This window comes from Oncorhynchus kisutch, unplaced genomic scaffold, assembly GCF_002021735.2.
Source record: "Oncorhynchus kisutch isolate 150728-3 unplaced genomic scaffold, Okis_V2 Okis04b-Okis11a_hom, whole genome shotgun sequence".
NCBI classification, from domain to species: Eukaryota; Metazoa; Chordata; class Actinopteri; order Salmoniformes; family Salmonidae; genus Oncorhynchus; species Oncorhynchus kisutch.
In genome coordinates, this window is record NW_022261981.1 from 1911666 (window position 1) to 1937450 (window position 25785).

Consider the following 25785-nt stretch of genomic DNA (forward strand, 5'->3'; position numbering starts at 1 on the left):
CCATCTAACATCCATTACCATCTAATATCCTTTACCATCTAACATCCTTTACCATCTAACATCCATTCCTTTACCATCTAACATCCATTCCTTTACCATCTAACATCCATTACCATCTAACATCCATTCCTTTACCATCTAACATCCATTACCATCTAACATTCATTACCATCTAACATCCATTCCTTTACCATCTAACATCCATTACCATCTAACATCCATTCCTTTACTATATAACATCCATTCCTTTACTATATAACATCCATTCCTTTACTATATAACATCCATTCCTTTACTATATAACATCCATTCCTTTACTATATAACATCCTTTGCTATATAACATCTTTTACCATCTAATATCCATTACTTTACTATATAACAACCATTCCTTTACCATCTGACATCCATTACTTTACTATATAACAACGATTCCTTTACCATCTAACATCCATTACTTTACTATATAACAACCATTCCTTTACCATCTAACATCCATTACTTTACTATATAACAACCATTCCTTTACCATCTAACATCCATTACCATCTAACATCCATTCCTTTACCATCTAACATCCATTACCATCTAACATCCATTCCTTTACCATCTAACATCCATTACCATCTAACATCCATTACCATCTAACATCCATTCCTTTACCATCTAACATCCATTACCATCTAACATCCTTTACCATCTAACATCCATTACCATCTAACATCCTTTACCATCTAACATCCATTACATCTAACATCCATTACCATCTAATATCCTTTACCATCTAACATCCATTACCATCTAGTATCCTTTACCATCTAACATCCATTCCTTTACATCTAACATCCTTTACCATCTAACATCCATTCCTTTACCATCTAACATTCATTACCATCTAACATCCATTCCTTTACCATCTAACATCCATTACCATCTAACATCCATTCCTTTACCATCTAACATCCATTACCATCTAACATCCATTCCTTTACCATCTAACAGCCATTACCATCTAACATCCATTACCATCTAACATCCATTCCTTTACTATATAACATCCATTACCATCTAACATCCATTACCATCTAATATCCTTTACCATCTAACATCCATTACCATCTAACATCCATTACCATCTAACATCCATTACCATCTAACATCCATTACCATCTAACATCCATTCCTTTACCATCTAACATCCATTACCATCTAATGTCCTTTACCATCTAACATCCATTACCATCTAACATCATTTACCATCTAACATCCATTACCATCTAACATCCTTTACCATCTAACATCCATTCCTTTACCATCTAACATCCATTACCATCTAACATCCATTCCTTTACCATCTAACATCCATTACCATCTAACATCCATTCCTTTACCATCTAACAACCATTACCATCTAACATCCATTACCATCTAACATCCATTCCTTTACTATATAACATCCATTACCATCTAACATCCTTTACCATCCAACATCCATTACCATCTAACATCCATTCCTTTACAATCTAACATCCATTACCATCTAATGTCCTTTACCATCTAACATCCATTACCATCTAACATCATTTACCATCTAACATCCATTACCATCTAACATCCTTTACCATCTAACATCCATTCCTTTACCATCTAACATCCATTACCATCTAACATCCATTCCTTTACCATCTAACATCCATTGCCATCTAACATCCATTCCTTTACCATCTAACAACCATTACCATCTAACATCCATTCCTTTACTATATAACATCCATTACCATCTAACATCCTTTAATAATAGTTTTTTCATCCATTCTATAAAGTTGCTAAAAGAACACGACAACTTCACTCGGCTTCACTCATGTATAAAATTTATGTTTTCAATTTTAATACAAAAATAGGACCAAAAATTAAAAGTGAATGAAATCTCTGTTTTTGAAAAGATGTGGTTAGATATTTAGAATAATTTATATTCATAAAATTATAAACTGGTATGGTCTTGAGAGAACAATAATTAATTCCAAAAACTCTTGCTCAAAGTGCAATGATACTCAGTTTTATTTGGTACCAAAGGAATGAGAAAAAGAAATATCTAGGATGATTAATGAATTCAACTCAGTGCATGACTGTGTCTGAAATGGCACCCTATTCCCTATATAGTGCGCTATTTCTGACCAGAGCCCTATGCGCCCTGGTCAAAAGTAGTGCACTGTATAGAGTGCATAGGGTGCTATTTCAGACACAGCCCATATGCGCCAAAATGTCTGATCTCGCATCGATAGAGATACATTAACTTATGACTCAGCAAATTAGCTCAGCAGCTGAACATTGACTTATTGACACCAGTAGAACAACGTGTTCAACCAGCTGATGTAGAAGATAGGAATACAATGAAAAGGCTATTAGCACAATAGAGGATAACATCAGGATGAACATCAGGAATATCACAGCCCTTAATCTGGATACAACGGGCTTGCAGTAAAGCATTTTTTTATTTTTTTTATTTGTCCTTTATTTAACCAGAAAAGACACTGAGATGAACATCTCTTTTTCAAGTGATCCCTGGCCATCTAACACACAGAGACACATTGAGATTAACATCTCTTTTTCAAGTGATCCCTGGCCATCTAACACACAGAGACACATTGAGATTAACATCTCTTTTTCAAGTGATCCCTGGCCATCTAACACACAGAGACACATTGAGATTAACATCTCTTTTTCAAGTGATCCCTGGCCATCTATCAACACACAGAGACATATTGAGATTAACATCTCGTTTTCAAGTGATCCCTGGCCATCTAACAACACACAGAGACACATTGAGATTAACATCTCTTTTTCACGTGATCCCTGGCCATCTAACAACACACAGAGACACATTGAGATTAACATCTCTTTTTCAAGTGATCCCTGGCCATCTAACAACACACAGAGACACATTGAGATTAACATCTCTTTTTCGAGTGATCCCTGGCCATCTAACAACACACAGAGACACGTTGAGATTAACATCTCTTTTTCAAGTGATCCCTGGCCATCTAACAACACATTGTGGAAACACTTTGCCAATAGGTATAATACGTTATTACATTTACAATATCTTATGATACAGATTATAACATTATATTAGACATATTTAATTATGTATCTCTAATGTAGCACATGTTTAACTGATTCAAAATGTATTTAGTCGTGATCCGTATTTAGTTGTGATCAGTATTTAGTTGTGATCAGTATTTAGTCGAGATCAGTATTTAGTCGAGATCAGTATTTAGTCGAGATCGGTTTTTAGGTGTGATCAGTATTTAGTCCACAGGGTCAGTGGGAGCCCCAGTCAACCCCAGCATGTGTTTTATACCTACTAACCACAGGGTCAGTGGGAGCCCCAGTCAACCCCAGCATGTGTGTGAGGCTGTGAGCCTCAGAAGCCATAGAAATATAATTATTACTAGAATGGATAAGGGCAATTCCACGGTAACCAAGCGCATATGCAAAGTTTGGTAATAGAATGTGGGCACCAACAGCACAAACCGTCATTCTGTTACCAAACTTTTCATCTGCACTGTTCTTCAAGTACATTTTCAGAGGAAATTGTTAAAAGTGGTACTTGTGCATAGAGTTGTATGGTTTGTTTAACAGTGAGTCTCGGCGTCACTCTATTACCTTGGAATTACCCATAAGCCCCCTCATGGGTATAGTCAATACGGCTGCCGGTCCACAAATGACAGAAATGTTGACTTGAATGTGGCATACCGTTCTAGTAATTATATTTCTATAGTACTAACCCTACTCAGTACCCTAGCATGTGTACATGTTGACTTGAATGTGGCGTACCGTTCTAGTAATTACATTTCTATAGTACTCACCCTACTCAATACCTTAGCATGTGTATATGCCTCGGATGCAGCATTGGGGTCAATTCCATTTCAATTGAAGTCAATACAGAAAGTAAACCAAATTCCAATTCCAATTTTTCCTCATGGAAAAGCATTAAAGAGAATTGTAATGTCAGGGAACTTTTTGAATTGACTGAAATGTAAATGGTATTGACCCAACCCTGCTCATAGGACAGTGGCTCTAGTCAGTAGCCAGTATGTGTAGTAAGACAGTAGACAGCTCTAGTCAGTAGCCAGTATGTGTAGTAAGACAGTAGACAGCTCTAGTCAGTAGCCAGTATGTGTGCTAGCCAGGGAAGACCAGAGAGACCTGTTCACTCTTAGAAAAAAGGCTTCCAAGAGGGTTCTGTGGCTGTCCCCATAAGATAACCCTTTTTGGTTCCAGATAGTACTCTTTTGGGTTCCATGTAAAATCCTCTGTGGAAAGGGTTCTACATGGAACCAGAAGGGTTCAACCTGGAACCAAAATGGGTTCGTCAAAGGGTTCTCCTATGGGGACAACCGAATAACCATTTTTGGTTCTAGATAGCACCTACAGCCAGGGAGATGTCAGGTATCATTAGAGTTCTGATTTTTCTCTCTCTAGCTGAGAGGGGAAACTCTGCCCTTCCCCTCCACCCTCTCTCACATCTCCAGGGTCTCAATTTCTCTATTGCTGTCAAATGATAAAGGTTTGCAGTAGCAGGGTGGTAGTGGTGGTGTGATGGAGGGGTCAGACACAGAATCCAAAGAGTTCAGAGTGGCAGGGTAGTAGTAGGGTGGTGGTGGGGATGGAGGGGGTTAGACACAGAATCCAAAGAGTTCAGAGTGGCAGGGTAGTAGTAGGTGGGAGGTGGGGATGGAGGGGGTTGGACACAGAATCCAAAGAGTTCAGAGTGGCAGGGTAGTAGTAGGTGGGGATGGAGGGGGTTAGACACAGAATCCAAAGAGTTCAGAGTGGCAGGGTAGTAGTAGGGTGGTGGGGGAATTTGATAGAATCCAAAGAGTTCGGATTGGCAGGGTGGTAGTAGGTGGGGATGGAGGGGTCAGACACAGAATCCAAAGAGTTTAGAGTAGCAGGGTGGTAGTAGTTGGGGATGGAGGGGTCAGACACAGAATCCAAAGAGTTCAGAGTGGCAGAGTAGTAGTAGGTGGGAGGTGGGGATGGAGGGAGTTAGACACAGAATCCAAAAGAGTTCAGAGTGGCAGGGTAGTAGTAGGTGGGAGGTGGGGAGGCCCAGACGGCAGGCCCAGACGGCATCCCCAGCCGCGCCCTCAGAGCATGCGCAGACCAGCTGGCCGGTGTGTTTACGGACATATTCAATCAATCCCTATACCAGTCTGCTGTTCCCACATGCTTCAAGAGGGCCACCATTGTTCCTATTCCCAAGAAAGCTAAGGTAACTGAGCTAAACGACTACCGCCCCGTAGCACTCACATCCGTCATCATGAAGTGCTTTGAGAGACTAGTCAAGGACCATATCACCTCCACCCTACCTGACACCCTAGACCCACTCCAATTTGCTTACCGCCCAAATAGGTCCACAGACGATGCAATCTCAACCACACTGCACACTGCCCTAACCCATCTGGACAAGAGGAATACCTATGTGAGAATGCTGTTCATCGACTACAGCTCGGCATTCAACACCATAGTACCCTCCAAGCTCGTCATCAAGCTCGAGACCCTGGGTCTCGACCCCGCCCTGTGCAACTGGGTACTGGACTTCCTGATGGGCCGCCCCCAGGTGGTGAGGGTAGGCAACAACATCTCCTCCCCGCTGATCCTCAACACTGGGGCCCCACAAGGGTGCGTTCTGAGCCCTCTCCTGTACTCCCTGTTCACCCACGACTGCGTGGCCACGCACGCCTCCAACTCAATCATCAAGTTTGCGGACGACACAACAGTGGTAGGCTTGATTACCAACAACGACGAGACGGCCTACAGGGAGGAGGTGAGGGCCCTCGGAGTGTGGTGTCAGGAAAATAACCTCACACTCAACGTCAACAAAACTAAGGAGATGATTGTGGACTTCAGGAAACAGCAGAGGGAACACCCCCCTATCCACATCGATGGAACAGTAGTGGAGAGGGTAGCAAGTTTTAAGTTCCTCGGCATACACATCACAGACAAACTGAATTGGTCCACTCACACAGACAGCATCGTGAAGAAGGCGCAGCAGCGCCTCTTCAACCTCAGGAGGCTGAAGAAATTCGGCTTGTCACCAAAAGCACTCACAAACTTCTACAGATGCACAATCGAGAGCATCCTGGCAGGCTGTATCACCGCCTGGTATGGCAACTGCACCGCCCTCAACCGTAAGGCTCTCCAGAGGGTAGTGAGGTCTGCACAACGCATCACCGGGGCAAACTACCTGCCCTCCAGGACACCTACACCACCCGTTGCTACAGGAAGGCCATAAAGATCATCAAGGACATCAACCACCCGAGCCACTGCCTGTTCACCCCGCTGTCATCCAGAAGGCGAGGTCAGTACAGGTGCATCAAAGCTGGGACCGAGAGACTGAAAAACAGCTTCTATCTCAAGGCCATCAGACTGTTAAACAGCCACCACTAACATTGAGTGGCTGCTGCCAACACACTGTCAATGACACTGACTCAACTCCAGCCACTTTAATAATGGGAATTGATGGGAAATGATGTAAATATATCACTAGCCACTTTAAACAATGCTACCTTATATAATGTTACTTACCCTACATTATTCATCTCATATGCATACGTAGATACTGTACTCTATATCATCGACTGCATCCTTATGTAATACATGTATCACTAGCCACTTTAACTATGCCACTTTGTTTACATACTCATCTCATATGTTATACTGTACTCGATATCATCTACTGTATCTTGCCTATGCTGCTCTGTACCATCACTCATTCATATATCCTTATGTACATATTCTTTATCCCCTTACACTGTGTATAAGACATTAGTTTTTTGGAATTGTTAGTTAGATTACTTGTTCGTTATTACTGCATTGTCGGAACTAGAAGCACAAGCATTTCGCTACACTCGCATTAACATCTGCTAACCATGTGTATGTGACAAATAAATTTGATTTGATTTGATTTGATTTTGGGATGGAGGGGGTTGGACACAGAATCCAAAGAGTTCAGAGTGGCAGGGTAGTAGTAGGGTGGTGGGGGAATTTGATAGAATCCAAAGAGTTCGGATTGGCAGGGTGGTAGTAGGTGGGGATGGAGGGGTCAGACACAGAATCCAAAGAGTTTAGAGTAGCAGGGTGGTAGTAGTTGGGGATGGAGGGGTCAGACACAGAATCCAAAGAGTTCAGAGTGGCAGGGTGGTAGTAGGTGGGGATGGAGGGGTCAGACATAGAATCCAAAGAGTTCAGAGTAGCAGGGTGATAGTAGGTGGGGATGGAGGGGTCAGACATAGAATCCAAAGAGTTCAGAGTAGCAGGGTGATAGTAGGTGGGGATGGAGGCGGTTAGACACAGAATCCAAAGAGTTCAGAGTGGTAGTAGGGTGGTGTGGGGCGATGGAGGGGGTTAGACACAGAATCTGGCATCTGCGATGTGAGTAGCAAGGTCATTTGCAGCGAGGGTTAAAGGTGATCATGGGCGAGCTTTGGGATGATCAACGCCAAGCTGCTCGTATGGATCCTTTCATTAGACGCACTATGAATAATTGACATCCTTAATAATACCAAACCTGTCTTTCTGTGTTTGTCTCTCGCTCTCCCTGTTTCTCTCACTCACTCAACTGGTGTTATGGGCTACGTCCCAAATTGAACCCTATTCCATATGAAGTGTACTACTCTTGACCAGGGCCCACAATGTAGGGAATAGGGTTCCATTTGGGACACAGTCATGGTGTCAGTCACTCAGTGTGGATTACTATTTTTAATCCTAATTCCCAATTTGTATTAAATCTGTATTCCTCTGAGGCCTTTGGTTGAAAAGAGGAAGTGATCCCAAGAGGGGCTGTAGGCTACAGAGGGAACTACTGAGACAGTGTGGAGGTCTGGGAGAGTTACAGTATATCCTCTTCACATGAATGAACTGAGCCTAACCGAGCCAAGCTGTACTGTGCTGGTTTGGTTATGGATCCACCACCTTAGTTGTTGGAAATGTGCAGGAATGGACAATGTGAAAGGAAGATATTAGAGTAAACACAGTAGGCCTACGGTTTGAGTGGCATGATAGTGTGAAAAGGGTATTAGAAGCCTACCTTTCTCACAGAGGAACCCAGATAAATCTCCATACTAGTACAGTAGCATACCACATAGAAAGCATGCCCAATACAAAGGGCTCGGAATTTCATTGGAAGCACTGGTTCTCCTATTTTCAAAAAGTTAGGAGCAACACGTAATTTTTAATTTGTAGGACTGGTTCTCCTATCTTAAAAATTTAGGAGCACCACATAATTTTTAATTGATTGAGACATAGCCTACATTGGGCCTATGTGAATCCTAATTCATTTTTAATTGATTGAGACATAGCCTACATTGGGCCTATGTGAATCCTAATTCATTTTTAATTGATTGAGACATAGCCTACATTGGGCCTATGTGAATCCTAATTCATTTTTAAGCACATCTCATGAAGAAAAAAATATCACTTGTTGTTTCTTTCTGTCCCACCAAACTTTTGCATTTACTGGTACCATTTAAGCTACCAGGTTGTTAGTGCGATATGGGCAAAACAAATCTAATTGTGATTTGACTTGTGATATAGATCAAAACACTGGGGTAAACGGTTTGAATCCTCTTAATATAATGATCATTGTAATTCTATGGTTGGTGTTATTTGGCATGAAAACACATGACAAAGCCAGGTAGGAGTTATGACAGGGTAGGAACCAAAGTGTTTGTCAGTGTTTCCCAGGGGACCCTAATCACATTTTAATATAGATGTTATATTTTGACAAATATTTTAAATAATAGGCTACCTGATTCAGAACATGCCATAGCACAAACAATATGCTGATCACTACTGGTACCAGCCTGTATTAGATCTAACGTTTGCTTTGCCCCAGCTAGAGCATTTAGCTAAATGGCATTTAGCTAGTTTGGGATTAGCATTATGCTAGGCACACGCTAGCTACCGTAACTAACTAATTAGCATTTTGCACAGAGCAAGATACACAAAATAATAGTATAACATAGAAAACATCTGGATTCACATGTAGAAGTCATGTGGAAAGCAGCATCGTTCTTGTTTTGGTAGAGTGGATAAATTGACAGCATGCTGAGAGAATAAACAGCATGGAGGAGCTGTGTACTGCCTGCTTGAGTGACAGGAGGCGGGGCTTGGTGTGTGTGGTCAGAGAACAGGAAGCAAGCAGCCGCAGAGGGAGAGAGGACTCTGTGGCACTCGGAGGCCGCGGTAAAGCGAAGCTTAATCATTACAACAATTATTATCTGGGTGATTTTAATTCTAGGCACACTGGTGTTCCCAAATTAAAATTCCAGGTCGCACAGAAAATGATTTATTTAGGAGCATATGCCACCAAAGTGGTTACACTTTTAGTGCCAATACACTGCTGTATTCTACTTGTATGCTACCTAGTATAAATAGTATGTAACAGAATCATAGACCTACCTTTCTCACAGAAGCGTCCAGTGAAGTGTAGGGGGCAGTCGCAGTAGAAGGACAGAGCTCCACTGGGCCTCTGCAGCTCATGGCAGGTCCCACCGTTAAGACAGAGGGCAGCATGGCAGACTGGTGGTGGTGGTGGCTGCATGGGAGCTGTTGGTGGCTGGGTAGGGGCTGGTGGTGGGGAATGGGTAGGAGCTGGTTGCCAGGGACGAGTAAGAGCTGGTAGTGGTGGCCGAGGGCGGGTAGTGGCTGTTTGCCAGTGCCGGGTAGGCGCTGGTTGCCAGGGACGTGTGGGAGCTGGTTGCCAGGGACGGGTAGGAACTGGACTTGGTTGCCAAGGACTGGTAGGAACTGGACTTGGTTGCCAGGGACGGGTAGGAACTGGACTTGGTTGCCTGGGACGGGTAGGAACTGGACTTGGTTGCCTGGGACTGGTAGGAACTGGACTTGGTTGCCTGGGACGGGTAGGAACTGGACTTGGTTGCCTGGGACGGGTAGGAACTGGACTTGGTTGCCTGGGACGGGTAGGAACTGGACTTGGTTGCCTGGGACGGGTAGGAATTGGACTTTGTTGCCTGGGACTGGTAGGAACTGGACTTGGTTGCCTGGGACGGGTAGGAACTGGACTTGGTTGCCTGGGACGGGTAGGAACTGGACTTGGTTGCCTGGGACGGGTAGGAACTGGACTTGGTTGCCTGGGACGGGTAGGAACTGGACTTGGTTGCCTGGGACGGGTAGGAGCTGGTCTTGGTTGCCAGGGACTGGTAGGAACTGGTCTTGGTTGCCAGGGACTGGAGGGAGCCGGTTGCCAGGGACTGGAGGGAGCCGGTTGCCAGGGACTGGTAGGAGCCAGTTGCCAGGGGCGGAGAGTGGTGGATATGGTGGTCCAATCATATGGACTTCTAGTGAAGGCATCTGGGGTACCTGGTGGGGACCTGGAATAGTATTCATAGAATACAATAACTCACCAAAAGAAAGGAAGACTTTACATGAAGTATACATCATAAAGGACAAACTCTATAAGTAGGTTAGAAACTGTTCATTATTCGTTTCTAGTTTATATATCTACAATAAACAGTTGAAATTGTGTGCTTGTCACAGCCTCTTGCCAAGGAATACTGAGCTGAAGGCTGCACTGGCAGTATTAACAGTACTACTCAAAAGCTGTACATATCTTCATGTAAAACGTTACCAGAAAATCTATTGGCATTGACCAGTAGAGTGAAAAACAGTTTTGTAAGGGCTCACACGGTAGCACTCTGTTGAATCCAAATATAGATTTAAACACAGCAAATACATAATGCAGTGATATCAATAAAAACAACCAAGACCACTGTCCTGAAAATAGGCTTTGTGATAAACAACTCCTAACTGTCTGTATACAGGCCCTCCATGATACACGTGTTCATCATGTGATGAAGGTCAGTGTTTTCTGCCTCATAGTAACAGGCATCATAATACATTCATGGTTTAACTGCAGCGATCCCACAGGAACCACAATCAATTAATTACTTACACAATGGGCAGATATTTAGGAATCTCAACATATAGCATGAGTCACAAAGGCAGCCTATTCCCTACATAGTGCACAATGGCCTAAGCCTATGAGCTCTGGTCAAAAGTAGGCTAGTAAATAGGGAACATAGTATCATTTGGGACCAGCCCTAATTTAATCCACACACAGGGATCAGCAAGGGTTTTTTACACAGTGTGTTGATTTATTAAGATCCCCATTAGCTAAGGCAAAGGCAAAGGGGGATACCTAGTCAGTTGTTCAACTGAATGCATTCAACTGAAATGTGTCTTCGCATTTAACCCAACCCCTCTGAATCAGAGAGGTGCAGGAGTCATTTAACCCAACCCCTCTGAATCAGAGAGGCGAAGGAGTCATTTAACCCAACCCCTCTGAATAAGAGAGGTGAAGGAGTCATTTAACCCAACCCCTCTGAATCAGAGAGCCGACACCAATGACGACAGCTAGTCTTACTGGGGCCCGAAGCATCACGGAAAATACATTACAGACAAAAGACTTCACAACGTGTGTGTGCATCTATTAGTTCCACATACATGTCAGTACATACACACTACAAGTAGGTCACATGGGGGAGAGGCGTTGAAACCAGGTTGGCTGTTCACTTGCGCTGTATAAGATGGAAGGGAGTTCCATGCATTCCAATGGCTCTGTAAAATACTGTACGTTTTCTTGAATTTGTTCTGGACCTGGGGACTGTGAAAAGACCCCTGGTGGCATGTCTGGTGGGGTAAGTGTGTGTCAGAGCTGTGTGTAAGTTGACTATGCAAACAATTAGGAATTTCCAACACATTCATGTTTCTTATTAAAAAAAGAAGTGATGCAGTCAGTCTCTCCTCAACTCTTAGCCAAGAGAGACTGGCATGCATAGTATTTATATCAGCCCTCTGATTAAACTGAAGAACAAGACGTGCTGCTCTGCTCTCGGTCAGCTGCAGCTTAACTAGGTATATCTTTGCAGCACTCGACCACATCACTAGATAATAACCAAGATAAGATAAAACTAGAGCCTGCAGGACTTGCTTTGTGGAGTGTGATGTCAAAAAAGCAGAGCATCTCTTTGTGTGTGTGTGTGTGTGTGTGTGTCACAGTGAGTGCAGCAGCCCATCCAATCAACACACTCCAATAAAGAACACTAAGAACAAGCCTTCAACCAATGGAACACCATTGTTCCTCACCATCGTGTTCCAGTCCATGGCTGTGGTGTTCAGACAATGGTCACATCATATATTGACTGTGTAGGAGCCGTTTTGGCTTGTTTATGTGTTGTGTATGAGTTGTCTGTCAAGGGTTATTTTTACTTGTTTTGTGCACTAGAGGGCACTATATTTTGGGGTCATGGGTTACTGGTCACGTGTGTACATATAGGTAACACAGGTGACCAGGAAGGGTTATCACAGGTGAGGAGAGCACATGCAGTTGTTACCGTATCACAGCTTATAGAATGCATCCCTCTGCACCTTTTATATAGGAATATGTGTTTTGGAGCAATTTATATTTTATATGCCAATAAATGAGAAATTCACCCCGAAAAGAGTAAAAAAAAGTTTAGAAAGCTGATGTTTGTGGACATGTTATGGACAGCTCTCTCCTGTGCCAGTGGCAGATCATAGGGAATCGCCACTACAGACTGTATCTACTGTTGGTGATACAACTGATGATTTACCACACTATAATGTTAAAGCATTTTATATAAGGCTGTGCCCCCACCCACACCTCGCATGTAAACATGATTTGAGATTGATGTCTGTATGCGCTTGTGTGCCTGTGTGAGTGTTTGAGTGTGTGTGTGAGTGTGAGTGTGTGTGTGAGTGTATGTGTGTGAGTGTGTGTGACCATGTGAGTGTGCCAGTGTGCCTGTGTGAGTGTTTGAGTGTGTGTGTGAGTGTGTGTGACCATGTGAGTGTGCCAGTGTTTGAGTGTGAGTGTTTGAGTGTGTGTGTGAGTGTGTGAGCATGTGAGTGTGCCAGTGTGTATGTGCGTGATGCTTACAGTTCTTTATTTCTTTCAAACAGGAACACTGGAGGACAAATGGGCCCCAAAAGAGGGAAAACAAATATTATTAAGTCCAGTGACTCTTTGAAAATCTAATTATTTTACCTGCAGTTGTCTACGTTGCTGCCGGCAACGGCACTGGATGTGTAGAATCCCCGCAGCTTATTAATTTCAATTATTTCTACGCAGCCGGTGTAGTTGGAGAAGGGTTGGGCTCCCTTAGGGTGACAGAAACAATACTTTTTTAGACTGTTGCTTTCAATAAGGTAGGCTACCAGGACACACATCACTACAATACTTTATTAGACTGTTGCTTTCAATAAGGTAGGTAACCAGGACACACATCACTGAAAACTAATATACTGTAGAACTGACTGATGTTGTCAACATATTGGAAGGAACCTAATAACCAAGCCATCATCTTGTAGGAGTGTCACATTTTAGGCACAAGGATACTTGTATAACGTAATCCTTGTATAACGTATCACTATAGTAGTACAAGACCCTCTTTAGAACCTTGTCCATTGCATACGTTACATTATCCCTGACATATGTTACATTATCCCTGACATACAGTACATTATCCCTGGCATACAGTACATTATCCCTGACATGTGTAACATTATCCCTGACATGCATTACATTACCCTTGACATACGTTACATTATCCCTGACATGCGTTACATTGCCCCTGACATGCGTTACATTATCCCTGGCATATGTTACATTACCCCACGACATACATGACATTATCCCTGACATACATTATATTATCCCTGACATACATTACATTATCCCTGACATAGATTACATTACCCCTGGCATGCATTATATTATCCCTGGCAAGCATTACATTACCCCTGACATACGTTATATTATCCATGGCATGCATTACATTACCCCTGACATATGTTACATTATCCCTGACATATGCTACATTACCCCATGACATATGTTACATTATCCCTGACATGTGTTACATTACCCCTGACATACATTACATTATCCCTGACATACATTTCATTATCCCTGACATGCATGACATTACCCCTGACATGTGTTATATTATCCCTGGCATGCATTACATTACCCCTGACATACATTACATTACCCCTGACATATGTTACATTATCCATGACACGTGTTACATTATCCTTGACATACATTACATTATCCCTGACATGCATTACATTATCCTTGACATGCATTACATTATCCTTGACATACATTACATTATTCCTGACTCGGCTAATTCAATACCAGACACTTAGGGTTGTATGATGTCATACTGCAGCTATAGGGCGTACCCCTCATTACCCCATACTCACTACATAGTGTACTACTTACTTTTGCCAAGGACCCATTGGGCTGTATTCAAAAGTGGTGCACTATATAGGGAATAGGGTGTTTTACACTATGCCTATGAAGAGTACTGGAGCAAATGGTATACAACAGGATTCTATGTAATACAATAGAAGTACCATAAACTTCGTATTATGTTAAACACTTGGGTATTATGTATGTAGTAAATTGTAGTAAATTGCACTTCATTTACACTCCAAGGAGAGGAGGTTGTGTCAGCGACAAAAGAAAGAGCATGCACAATGCCTACAAAAATTATAAAAATAAACACATTTACTGTTACAAAGTGGGATAAAATGAGATTTTATTTGGATTTGATAGGGATTAAATGATATAGTATATATAACATCTACACATATTACTACCGATATGTATTGTCAATGGGTATAGACCTCAGAAACCACACTAACTCACCTGATATGGCAGGTATCGACGAGGCAAGCCCCCTATAAACAGATGGCTCGTTCTCTGTATGGTGAGTCCTGACCAGTAGTTGCTGGGCTGGCTTCTGACTCTCTCATACCCAGACACGACCACCTCCGCTTCGCATGGTGCCAGGTGTTGTCTGTAACAAATGTCCACAAGAAATATGTTCACAAGAAAAATGTTAACAATAAATATGTTCACAGGAAATATGTTCACAGGAAATACAGAGTTTCTCAATATCCATTTCCAAACCAGACATAAAAAATAAAAATAAATACATGTCATATTGGAATAGTCTCTGTATTATTAGAAAACCAACATTTTTAAAGGGTTGTAATATGTTAGCTTAATGAACGTAAATATTCAAAACTAATGATGGTGTTTTACATAAATATCACCAATGGACATTATAAGACTAAACTGCCTTATTGTAATAGGTTTCTATTAGGCTTGCCTGAGGAGTACACAATTACTTTAACAGCTTTCCTAATGCTTATTTCATGACTGTTTTGCCTTCTTAATATTTTCACACAGAAAACAGGTTGAGCTGAGTGAGAAGGGTACTAATGAATAAGACCAGTGTTTCCAAGGATACCAGGTATACACTATATATACCAGGTATACACTATATTTACCAGGTATACACTATATATACCAGGTATACACTATATATACAAAAGTATGTGGCCACCCCTTCAAATTTGTGGATTCGGCTATTTCAGCCACATCCATTGTTGACATGTGTATAAAATTGAGCACACAGCCATGCAATCGCCATTGCCAAACATTTGGCAGTAGATTGGCCTCTGCCCTGCTAGAGCTGCCCCGGTGAACTGTAAGTGCTGTTGTTGTGAAGTGGAAATGTTTAGGAGCAAATAACGGCTCAGCTATGAATTGGTAGGCCACACAAGCTCACAGAAAGGGACCGCTGAAAAGCGTAGCCTGTCCTTGGTTACAACACTCACTACCGAGATCTAAACTGCCTCTGGAAGCTACGTCACAATAACCGTTCGTCAGGAGCTTCATGAAATGGGTTTTCATGGACCCAGCAGCCCAACACAAGCCTTGCATCACCATGCGCAATGCCAAGAGTCGGCTGGAGTGGTGTAAAGCTCGCCACCATTGGACTCTGGAGCAGTGGAAACACGTTCTCTGGAGTGATGATTCACACTTTACCATCTGGTAGTCTGATGGAACGAATGCTACCTGCCCACATGTATAGTGTTTTGGTGGAGGAGGAATAATGGTCTGGGGCGGTTTTTCATGTTTCGGGCCGCTTAGTTCCAGTGAAGGGAAATCTTAAAGCTACAGTACACAATGACATTCTATACTATTCTGTGCTTCCAACTTTGTGGCAACAGTTAGGGGAAAGCCCTTTCCAGTTTCAGCATGAAAATGCCCCCGTGCACAAAGTGAGGTCCATACAGAAAAGGTTTGTCAAGATAGTTGTGGAAGAACTTGACTGGTCTGCACAGAGCCCTGACCGTAACCCCATCGAACACCATTGAGATGAATTGCAACGCCGACTGCGAGCCAGGCCTAAAAGCCCAACATCAGTGCCCGACCTCACTAATGCTCGTGGCTGAATTGAAGCACGTCCCTGCAGCAACATCTAGTGGAAAGCCTTCCCAGAAGAGTGGAGGCTGTTATAGCAGCAAAGGGGGGACCAACTCCATATTAATGCCCATGATTTTGGAATGAGATGTTTGACGAGATGGTATCCACATACGTTTGGTCCTGTCGTGTATATTGTCGTGTATATTGTGTACTGTATTGAGTTGAATGTAGGATATTACCCCTCTGGACTAACGTTGTAGCTACGTGACACATGCTGCAACATCAACTGCTACATCAACTTTCATTTCAACTTCTGGCTTGTACAACCTAAATGATGTTGAAACTCCAGCACTTTGGTAATGTTGAACATCGTCCCACAATGTAATGGATATCTTATAAGTAATGTTTTGGGTGGAAAGAGCTTCATCAGGGTTGCAACAAGCACCAACATGGCCTGTTGACTTAAGAGTCACGATGTGAGATTACAGTGGTTAGGTTGAAGCTGTGTTATAATTACCAGATGTTTTTATGTGGATATGTTCCAAATGCCACCCTATTCCCTGTATAGGGCACTACTTTTGACCAGGGCATATAGGGAATAGGGTGCCATTTGGGACTCGATAATTTAGTTCCAATAGTAGCTTTTCTCTTCCACTTGATTACAAATATGTCTCTGTTGATTGGATGCTCAACCGTGACAGAGTCACAAACAACATCCTCTCGTCTCCCTCCATCTTCAGCCAGCTATCCTCATTCATTTCAAAATGACACAGTTGGAGTGGCATGTGAGAGGATATTGTAAGGCAAGCTTCGTCCGTCCATTCCGTCTGTCCGCCCCCCCTCCTCTCTCTCTCACTCACTCACTCACTCACTCACTCACTCACTCATTCACTCATTCACTCATTCACTCACTCATTCACTCACTCATTCACTCACTCCCCCTCTCTTTCCATCACCCTCCCCCTCTTTCACGTTCTCTCTCTTCTTGTTAGTTTTTTTTTACCTGGATAACACTCGCCAGGCCAGCTTCCCTGCCCCATCCACCGCTGCCCCCTGGACACTGATCTCTTGGCTACATAGCTGATGCACGCTGGACTGTCCATTAATCACGGTACTCCATTCTGCTTGTTTGTTCTATCTGTTGGCCCCATTGCCTAGTCTACGCCATTTTACCTGCTGTTGTTGTGCTAGCTGATTAGCTGTTGTCTCACCTACTGTTTTAGCTAGCTTTCCCAATTCAACACCTGTGATTACTGTATGCCTCGCTGTATGTCTCTCTCAAATGTCAATATGCCTTGTATACTGTTGTTCAGGTTAGTTATCATTGTTTTAGTTCACAATGGAGCCCCTAGTTCCACTCTTCACGCCCCTGATAACTCCTTTGTCCCACCTCCCACACATGCGGTGACCTCACACATTACTACCAGCATGTCCAGAGATACAACCTCCCTCATCATCACCCAGTGCCTGGGCTTACCTCCGCTGTACCCGCACCCCACCTGTCTGCGCATTATGCCCTGAATATATTCTACCATGCCCAGAAACCTGCTCCTCTTATTCTCTGTCCCCAACGCTCTAGGCGACCAGTTTTGATAGCCTTTAGCCGCACCCTCATACTACTCCTTCTCTGTTCTGCGGGTGATGTGGAGGTAAACCCAGGCCCTGCATGTCCCCAGGCACCCTCATTTGTTGACTTCTGTGATCGAAAAAGCCTTGGTTTCATGCATGTCAACATCAGAAGCCTCCTCCCTAAGTTTGTTTTACTCACTGCTTTAGCACACTCTGCTAACCCTGATGTCCTTGCTGTGTCTGAATCCTGGCTCAGGAAGGCCACCAACAATTCAGAGATTTCCATACCCAACTATAACATCTTCCGTCAAGATAGAACTGCCAAAGGGGGCGGAGTTGCAGTTTACTGCAGAGATAGCCTGCAAAGTAATGTCATACTTTCCAGGTCCATACCCAAACAGTTCGAACTACTAATTTTGAAAATTACTCTCTCCAGAAATAAGTCTCTCACGGTTGCCACCTGCTACCGACCCCCCTCAGCTCCCAGCTGTGCCCTGGACACCATTTGTGAATTGATCGCCCCCCATCTAGCTTCAGAGTTTGTTCTGTTAGGTGACCTAAACTGGGATATGCTTAACACCTCGCCAGTCCTACAATCTAAGCTAGATGCCCTCAATCTCACACAAATCATCAAGGAACCCACCAGGTACAACCCTAACTCTGTAAACAAGGGCACCCTCATAGACGTCATCCTGACCAACTGGCCCTCCAAATACACCTCCGCTGTCTTCAACCAGGATCTCAGCGATCACTGCCTCATTGCCTGTATCCGCTACGGAGCCGCAGTCAAACGACCACCCCTCATCACTGTCAAACGCTCCCTAAAACACTTCTGTGAGCAGGCCTTTCTAATCGACCTGGCCCGGGTATCCTGGAAGGACATCGACCTCATCCCGTCAGTTGAGGATGCCTGGTCATTCTTTAAAAGTAACTTCCTCACCATTTTAGATATGCATGCTCCGTTCAAAAAATGCAGAACTAAGAACAGATACAGCCCTTGGTTCACCCCAGACCTGACTGCCCTCGACCAGCACAAAAACATCCTGTGGCGGACTGCAATAGCATCTTAGCCACACTCAAGGTACTCAACGATATCATAACCGCCATCGATAAAAGACAGTACTGTGCAGCCGTCTTCATCGACCTTGCCAAGGCTTTCGACTCTGTCAATCACCATATTCTTATCGGCAGACTCAGGAGCCTCGGTTTTTCGGATGACTGCCTTGCCTGGTTCACCAATTACTTTGCAGACAGAGTTCAGTGCGTCAAATCGGAGGGCATGCTGTCTGGTCCTCTGGCAGTCTCTATGGGGGTGCCACAGGGTTCAATTCTCGGGCCGACTCTTTTCTCTGTGTATATCAATGATGTTGCTCTTGCTGCGGGCGATTCCCTGATCCACCTCTACGCAGACGACACCATTCTATATACCTTCGGCCCGTCTTTGGACACTGTGCTATCTAACCTCCAAACAAGCTTCAATGCCATACAACACTCCTTCCGTGGCCTCCAACTGCTCTTAAACGCTAGTAAAACCAAATGCATGCTTTTCAACCGGTCGCTGCCTGCACCCGCATGCCCGACTAGCATCACCACCCTGGATGGTTCCGACCTAGAATATGTGGACGTCTATAAGTACCTAGGTGTCTGGCTAGACTGCAAACTCTCCTTCCAGACTCATATCAAACATCTCCAATCGAAAATCAAATCAAGAGTCGGCTTTCTATTCCGCAACAAAGCCTCCTTCACTCACGCCGCCAAGCTTACCCTAGTAAAACTGACTATCCTACCGATCCTCGACTTCGGCGATGTCATCTACAAAATGGCTTCCAACACTCTACTCAGCAAACTGGATGCAGTCTATCACAGTGCCATCCGTTTCGTCACTAAAGCACCTTATACCACCCACCACTGCGACTTGTATGCTCTAGTCGGCTGGCCCTCGCTACATATTCGTCGCCAGACCCACTGGCTCCAGGTCATCTACAAGTCCATGCTAGGTAAAGCTCCGCCTTATCTCAGCTCACTGGTCACGATGGCAACACCCATCCGTAGCACGCGCTCCAGCAGGTGTATCTCACTGATCATCCCTAAAGCCAACACCTCATTTGGCCGCCTTTCGTTCCAGTACTCTGCTGCCTGTGACTGGAACGAATTGCAAAAATCGCTGAAGTTGGAGACTTTTATCTCCCTCACCAACTTCAAACATCAGCTATCTGAGCGGCTAACCGATCGCTGCAGCTGTACATAGTCTATTGGTAAATAGCCCACCCTTTCTCACCTACCTCATCCCCATACTGTTTTTATTTATTTACTTTTCTGCTCTTTTGCACACCAATATCTCTACCTGTACATGACCATCTGATCATTCATCACTCCAGTGTTAATCTGCAAAATTGTAATTATTTGCCTACCTCCTCATGCCTTTTGCACACATTGTATATAGACCCCTTTGGTTTCTACTGTGTTATTGACTTGTTAATTGTTTACTCCATGTGTAACTCTTTGTTGTCTGCTCACACTGCTATGCTTTATCTTGGCCAGGTCGCAGTTGCAAATGAGAACTTGTTCTCAACTAGCCTACCTGGTTAAATAAAGGTGAAATAAAAATAAAATAAAAAATATGTAAGGATGTACTTCAGATACAGCAGGTATCATGTCATGATATGTAAGGATTTACTTCAGATACAGCAGGTATCATGTCATGATATGTAAGGATGGACTTCAGATACAGCAGGTATCATGTCATGATATGTAAGGATGTACTTCAGATACAGCAGGTATCATGTCATGATATGTAAGGATGGACTTCAGATATAGCAGGTATCATGTCATGATATGTAAGGATGTACTTCAGATAGAGCAGGTATCATGTCATGTTATGTAAGGATGGACTTCAGATACAGCAGGTATCATGTCATGATATGTAAGGATGGACTTCAGATACAGCAGGTATCATGTAATGATATGTAAGGATGGACTTCAGATACAGCAGGTATCATGTCATGTAGACTGATATATTAATTAAAAGTTTATTTTTTACTTCCTATCTGATCATTTTGACTCTGGTGGTATGGAGATTTTAGAAAAAGGTCTCATGTCTTTCAAATGCAGTACATAATCTACATGATTATATATGTGGATGTATCTCTGTCCCAACAGTCCTTTACAATAAGCTATTTCAACTATTTAGGGTGCCATGAGAATAAACCAATCATAAACAGCAGCAACCACAACAAAAGGCCGGCCGATGAGACGGGGAAGCAGAGTCACATTTAACCTCAAGGTATTTTTTATTCCACTTACCTCTGGGCACATATACCCTTTTATTATATTATACCCTTCCATTTCCCCTCTTCCTTCCCCACTTACCTCCCCTCATCCCTCCCCTCCCCACTTCCTTCCCCTCTCCCCTCCCCTCATCCCTCCCCTCCCCACTTACCTCCCCTCCCCACTTCCTTCCCCTCTCCCCTCCCCACTTACCTCCCCTCATCCCTCCCCTCCCCACTTACCTCCCCTCCCCACTTCCTTCCCCTCTCCCCACTTACCTCCCCTGTTCCCTCCCCTCCCCACCTACCTCCCCTCATCTCTCCCCTCCCCACTTACCTCCCCTCCCCACTTCCTTCCCCTCTCCCCTCCCCACTTACCTCCCCTGTTCCCTCCCCTCCCCACTTACCTCCCCTCTCCCCTCCCCACTTACCTCCCCTGTTCCCCCCTCCCTTCTTCCCTCCCCTCTTCCCTCCCTTCTTCCCTCCCCTCTTCCTTCCCTTCTTCCCTCCCCTCTTCCTTCCCTCTTCCCTCCCCTCTTCCTTCCCCTCTTCCTTCCCTCTTCCCTCCCCCCTCCCCTTCTTCCCTCCCCTCTTCCCTCCCCTCTTCCCTCCCCTCTTCCTTCCCTTCTTCCCTCCCCTCTTCCTTCCCCTCTTCCCTCCCCTCTTCCCTCCCCTCTTCCTTCCCCTCTTCCTTCCCTTCTTCCTTCCACTCTTCCTTCCCTTCTTCCCTCCCTTCTTCCTTCCCTTCTTCCTTCCCCTCTTCCTTCCCTTCTTCCTGCCCCTCTTCCTGCCCCTCTTCCTGCCCCTCTTCCTTCCCTTCTTCCTGCCCCTCTTCCTGCCCCTCTTCCTGCCCCTCTTCCTGCCCCTCTTCCTTCCCATCTTCCCTCCCCTCTTCCCGCCCCTCTTCCTTCCCTTCTTCCCTCCCCTCTTCCTTCCCTTCCCCTCTTCCCTCCCCTCTTCCTTCTCATCTCCCCTACCCTCTTCAGACACCTTGTGCGTATTGGAGTCGGACAGCCAGCCTGCTCTGGACTGGAGCCTGAGCCATCACTGAGCCGAGCCGTGAGGATCCACTGGGAGATTTCCAAAGCTAATTCAGCCCCTTTTCCAAACAACAGGGGAGAGGAGATAATTACCTGATTCTGGGATAACTATGTGCAGCTGGAGGGTACTCTGTCCACAGATGTGCTTCCTCTTCCTCCCTCTTTCATTACATCCCTCTATCCCTCCCTCCCTGGTGCCTACTGATACACCCCCCCCCCCCCGTCGTCGAGGGGAGGGATGGAAGGATGGAGAGAGGGAGGGAGGTCTAGGAAGCAATCAACCCTGATTTGTTAAACCTGTCATTTGCAGGCTGGCTGTGTGGCGTTTGGTGGCTGTGGCACAACTATCGGGGTGAGAGAGAAGAGAGAGAGACCCGGGGCTACCTAAGTCCTTCCTCCAGAGTCGGCGTGGAAAGAGAGAGATGGAGGATGTGGAGGAGGGAGGGAGGATGTGGAGGAGGGAGGGAGGTGGTTAATTTAGGATCGCTCTGCCAGAGAAAAAGGACTGCCTGGCCTCTAGCCAGAGGGCACCAGGCCCCTCAGACAGACAGAGTCCTTGAGAAGCATTACAAATGGCATCCTATTCCCAATTTAGTGCACTACTTTTGTCAAAAGTATGGGACTTTGTAGGGAATAGAGGTCCATTTGGGACACCACCCTTCAGAAGCCATGCAGCCCCAGCCTCTGGGGATTTCTATTAAACATATTGAAATGTGTCTTGGACGGGAAGATCTATTAAAAGGTTAAAACGTTATAATGAAGCAGGCTGGTGGACAGGTGGGTGAAGCAGTGATGTTGGGGATGGATAGAGGGAAGGAGGGAGGGATAGAGGCCCATCCTTGTCCCAGTGGTGGCTCTATCTCTGGATCAGACAGAGATGGAGGCTGTGGTCATCAGCCCATCACTAAAGATTTGCTTTAGTCGAGGTGAAGCTTGGAGACCTGTTTTCTCCTCTTCCCTCCCTCTCTCTCTACACTGGTTATTCCAGCCCTCCCTCTCTCTATCTCTATCTCTACACTGGTTATGCCATCTCTCCCTCTTCCCTCCCTTTGTCTCTACACTGGTTATGCCAGCTCTCCATCCCTCTGTCTCTAATCAGAAACTGTGGATTGATGGCAGCATTCACGCAAAACTGAAACCACGAACCACTGCATTTAATCATGGCAAGGCTCCTGGAAACATGACTGAATACAAACAGTGTAGTTATTCCTTCCTCAAGGCAATCAAACAAGCAAAGCGTCAGTATAGAGACAAAGTGGAGTTGCAATTCAACGGATTCAGACACGAGACATATGTGGCAGGGTCTACAGTCAATCATGGATTACAAAAAGAAAACCAGCCCTGTCGCAGACATTGACGTCTTGCACCCAGACAAACTAAACAACTTCTCTGTGCGCTTTGAGGACAACACAGTGCCACCGACACGGCCCGCTACCATAGACTGTGGGCTCTCCTTCTCCATGGCCGACATGAGTAAAACATTTAAACGTGTTAACCCTCGCAAGGCTGCCGGCCCAGACGGCATCTCTAGCCGCGTCCTCAGAACATGCACAGACCAGCTGGCTGGTGTGTTTACGGACAAATTCAATCAATCCTTATCCCAGTCTGCTTTTCCGACATGCTTCAAGATGGCCAGCATTGTTCCTGTTCACAATAAATCTAAGGTAACTTAAATAAATGACTATTGCCCCATTGCACTCACTTCTGTCATCATGAAGTGCTTTGAGAGACTAGTCAAGGATCAGATCACCTCCACTCTACCTGACAACCTAGACCCACTCCAATTTGCTTACCGCCCAAATAGGTCCACAGACGATGCAATCGCCATCACACTGCACACGGCCCTAACCCATCTGGACAAGAGGAATACCTATGTAAGAATGCTGTTCATTGACTACAGCTCAGCATTCAACACCATAGTACCCTCCAAACTCGTCATTAAGCTCTAGACCCTGGGTCTCAACCCCACCCTGTGCAACTGGGTCCTGGACTTCCTGATGGGCCGCCCCCAGGTGGTGAAGGTAGGAAACAACATCTCCACCCCACTGATCCTCAACACTGGGACCCCACAATAGTGTGTTCTCAGCCCTCTCCTGTCCTCCCTGTTCACCAATGACTGCGTGGCCACGCACACTTCCAACTCAATAATCAAGTTTGCAGACGATACTACAGTAGTAGGCCTGATTACCAACAACAATGAGACAGCCAACAGGGAGGAGGTGAGGGCCCTCGGAGTGTGGTGTCAGGAAAATGACCTCACACTCAACGTCAACAAAACAAAGGAGATGATTGTGGACTTCACTGAGAATGCACTATTGTGGGGCCCCAGTGTTGAGGATCAGTGGGGTGGAGATGTTGTTTCCTACCTTCACCACCTGGGGGCGGCTCATCAGGAAGTCCAGGACCCAGTTGCACAGGAAGGCCAAAAAGATAATCAAGGACAACAACCACCCGAACCACTGCCTGTTCACCCCGCTATCATCCAGAAGGCGAGGTGAGTACAGGTGCATCAAAGCTGGGACCGAGAGACTGAAAAACAGCTTCTATCTCAAGGCCATCAGACTGTTAAACAGCCATCACTAACATAAAGAGGCTGCTGCCAACATACAGACTCAAACCACTGGCCACTTAAATAAATGGATTTAATAAATGTATCACTAGTCACTTTAAATAACACCACTTTAATAATGTTTACATATCCTACATTACTCATCTCATATGTATGTATGTACTTTTTTATTTATTTTACCTTTATTTAACCAGGCAAGTCAGTTAAGAACAAATTCTTATTTTCAATGACAGCCTAGGAACAGTGGGTTAACTGCCTTTTCAGGGGCAGAATGACAGATTTGTACCTTGTCAGCTTGGGGATTTGAACTTGCAACCTTCCAGTTACTAGTCCAACACTCTAACCACTAGGCTACCCTGTCGCCCCAATGAATGAATGAATGAATGAATGAATGAATGAATGAATGAATATGAATGAATGAATGAATGAATGTATGTATGTATGTATGTATGTATGTATGTATGTATGTATGTATGCATGCATGTATGCATGTATGTATGTATGTATGTATGTATGTACAGTATTTTATACCATCTATTGTAGCTTGTCTATGCCACACGGCCATCGCACATCCATATATTTGTATTTACATATTCTTATTCCATCTCCTTACATTGTGTGTGTATAACGTAATCATTGTGAATTTGTTAAATTCCTTGTTAGATATCACTGCATTGTCAGAACTAGAAGCACACACATTTCGCTCCAGTCGCAATAACATCCGCTAACAATGTGTATGTGACCAATACAATTTGATTTGATTATGCCAGCTCTCCCTCTTCCCTCCCTCTCTCTCTCTCTACCCCGATTATTCCAGCCATCCCTCTCTCTCTCTCTACACTGGTTATTCCAACCCTCCCTCTCTCTGTCTCTACACTGGTTATTCCAGCCCTCCCTCTCTCTGTCTCTACACTGGTTATGCCAGCTCTCCCTCTCCCCTCTCTCTGTCTCTACACTGGTTATGCCAGCTCTCCCTCTCCCCTCTCTCTGTCTCTACACTGGTTAT

At 44.5% G+C, this 25785-nt stretch overlaps 1 protein-coding gene across 1 annotated transcript in view; it reads right to left on the reverse strand.

Moving 5' to 3' along the window:
* The window catches only part of LOC116359709 (protein eyes shut homolog), a 181388-nt gene that overhangs the window by 72112 nt on the left and 83491 nt on the right, over positions 1-25785 (reverse strand). Inside the window, exons 11-13 of the mRNA XM_031813048.1 lie at positions 14767-14917; positions 13096-13208; positions 9468-10399 (exon numbers count right to left, since the gene is read on the reverse strand). Coding sequence (XP_031668908.1) covers positions 9468-10399; positions 13096-13208; positions 14767-14917 — 1196 coding nt within the window. The remainder of the gene's footprint in view (positions 1-9467; positions 10400-13095; positions 13209-14766; positions 14918-25785) is intronic.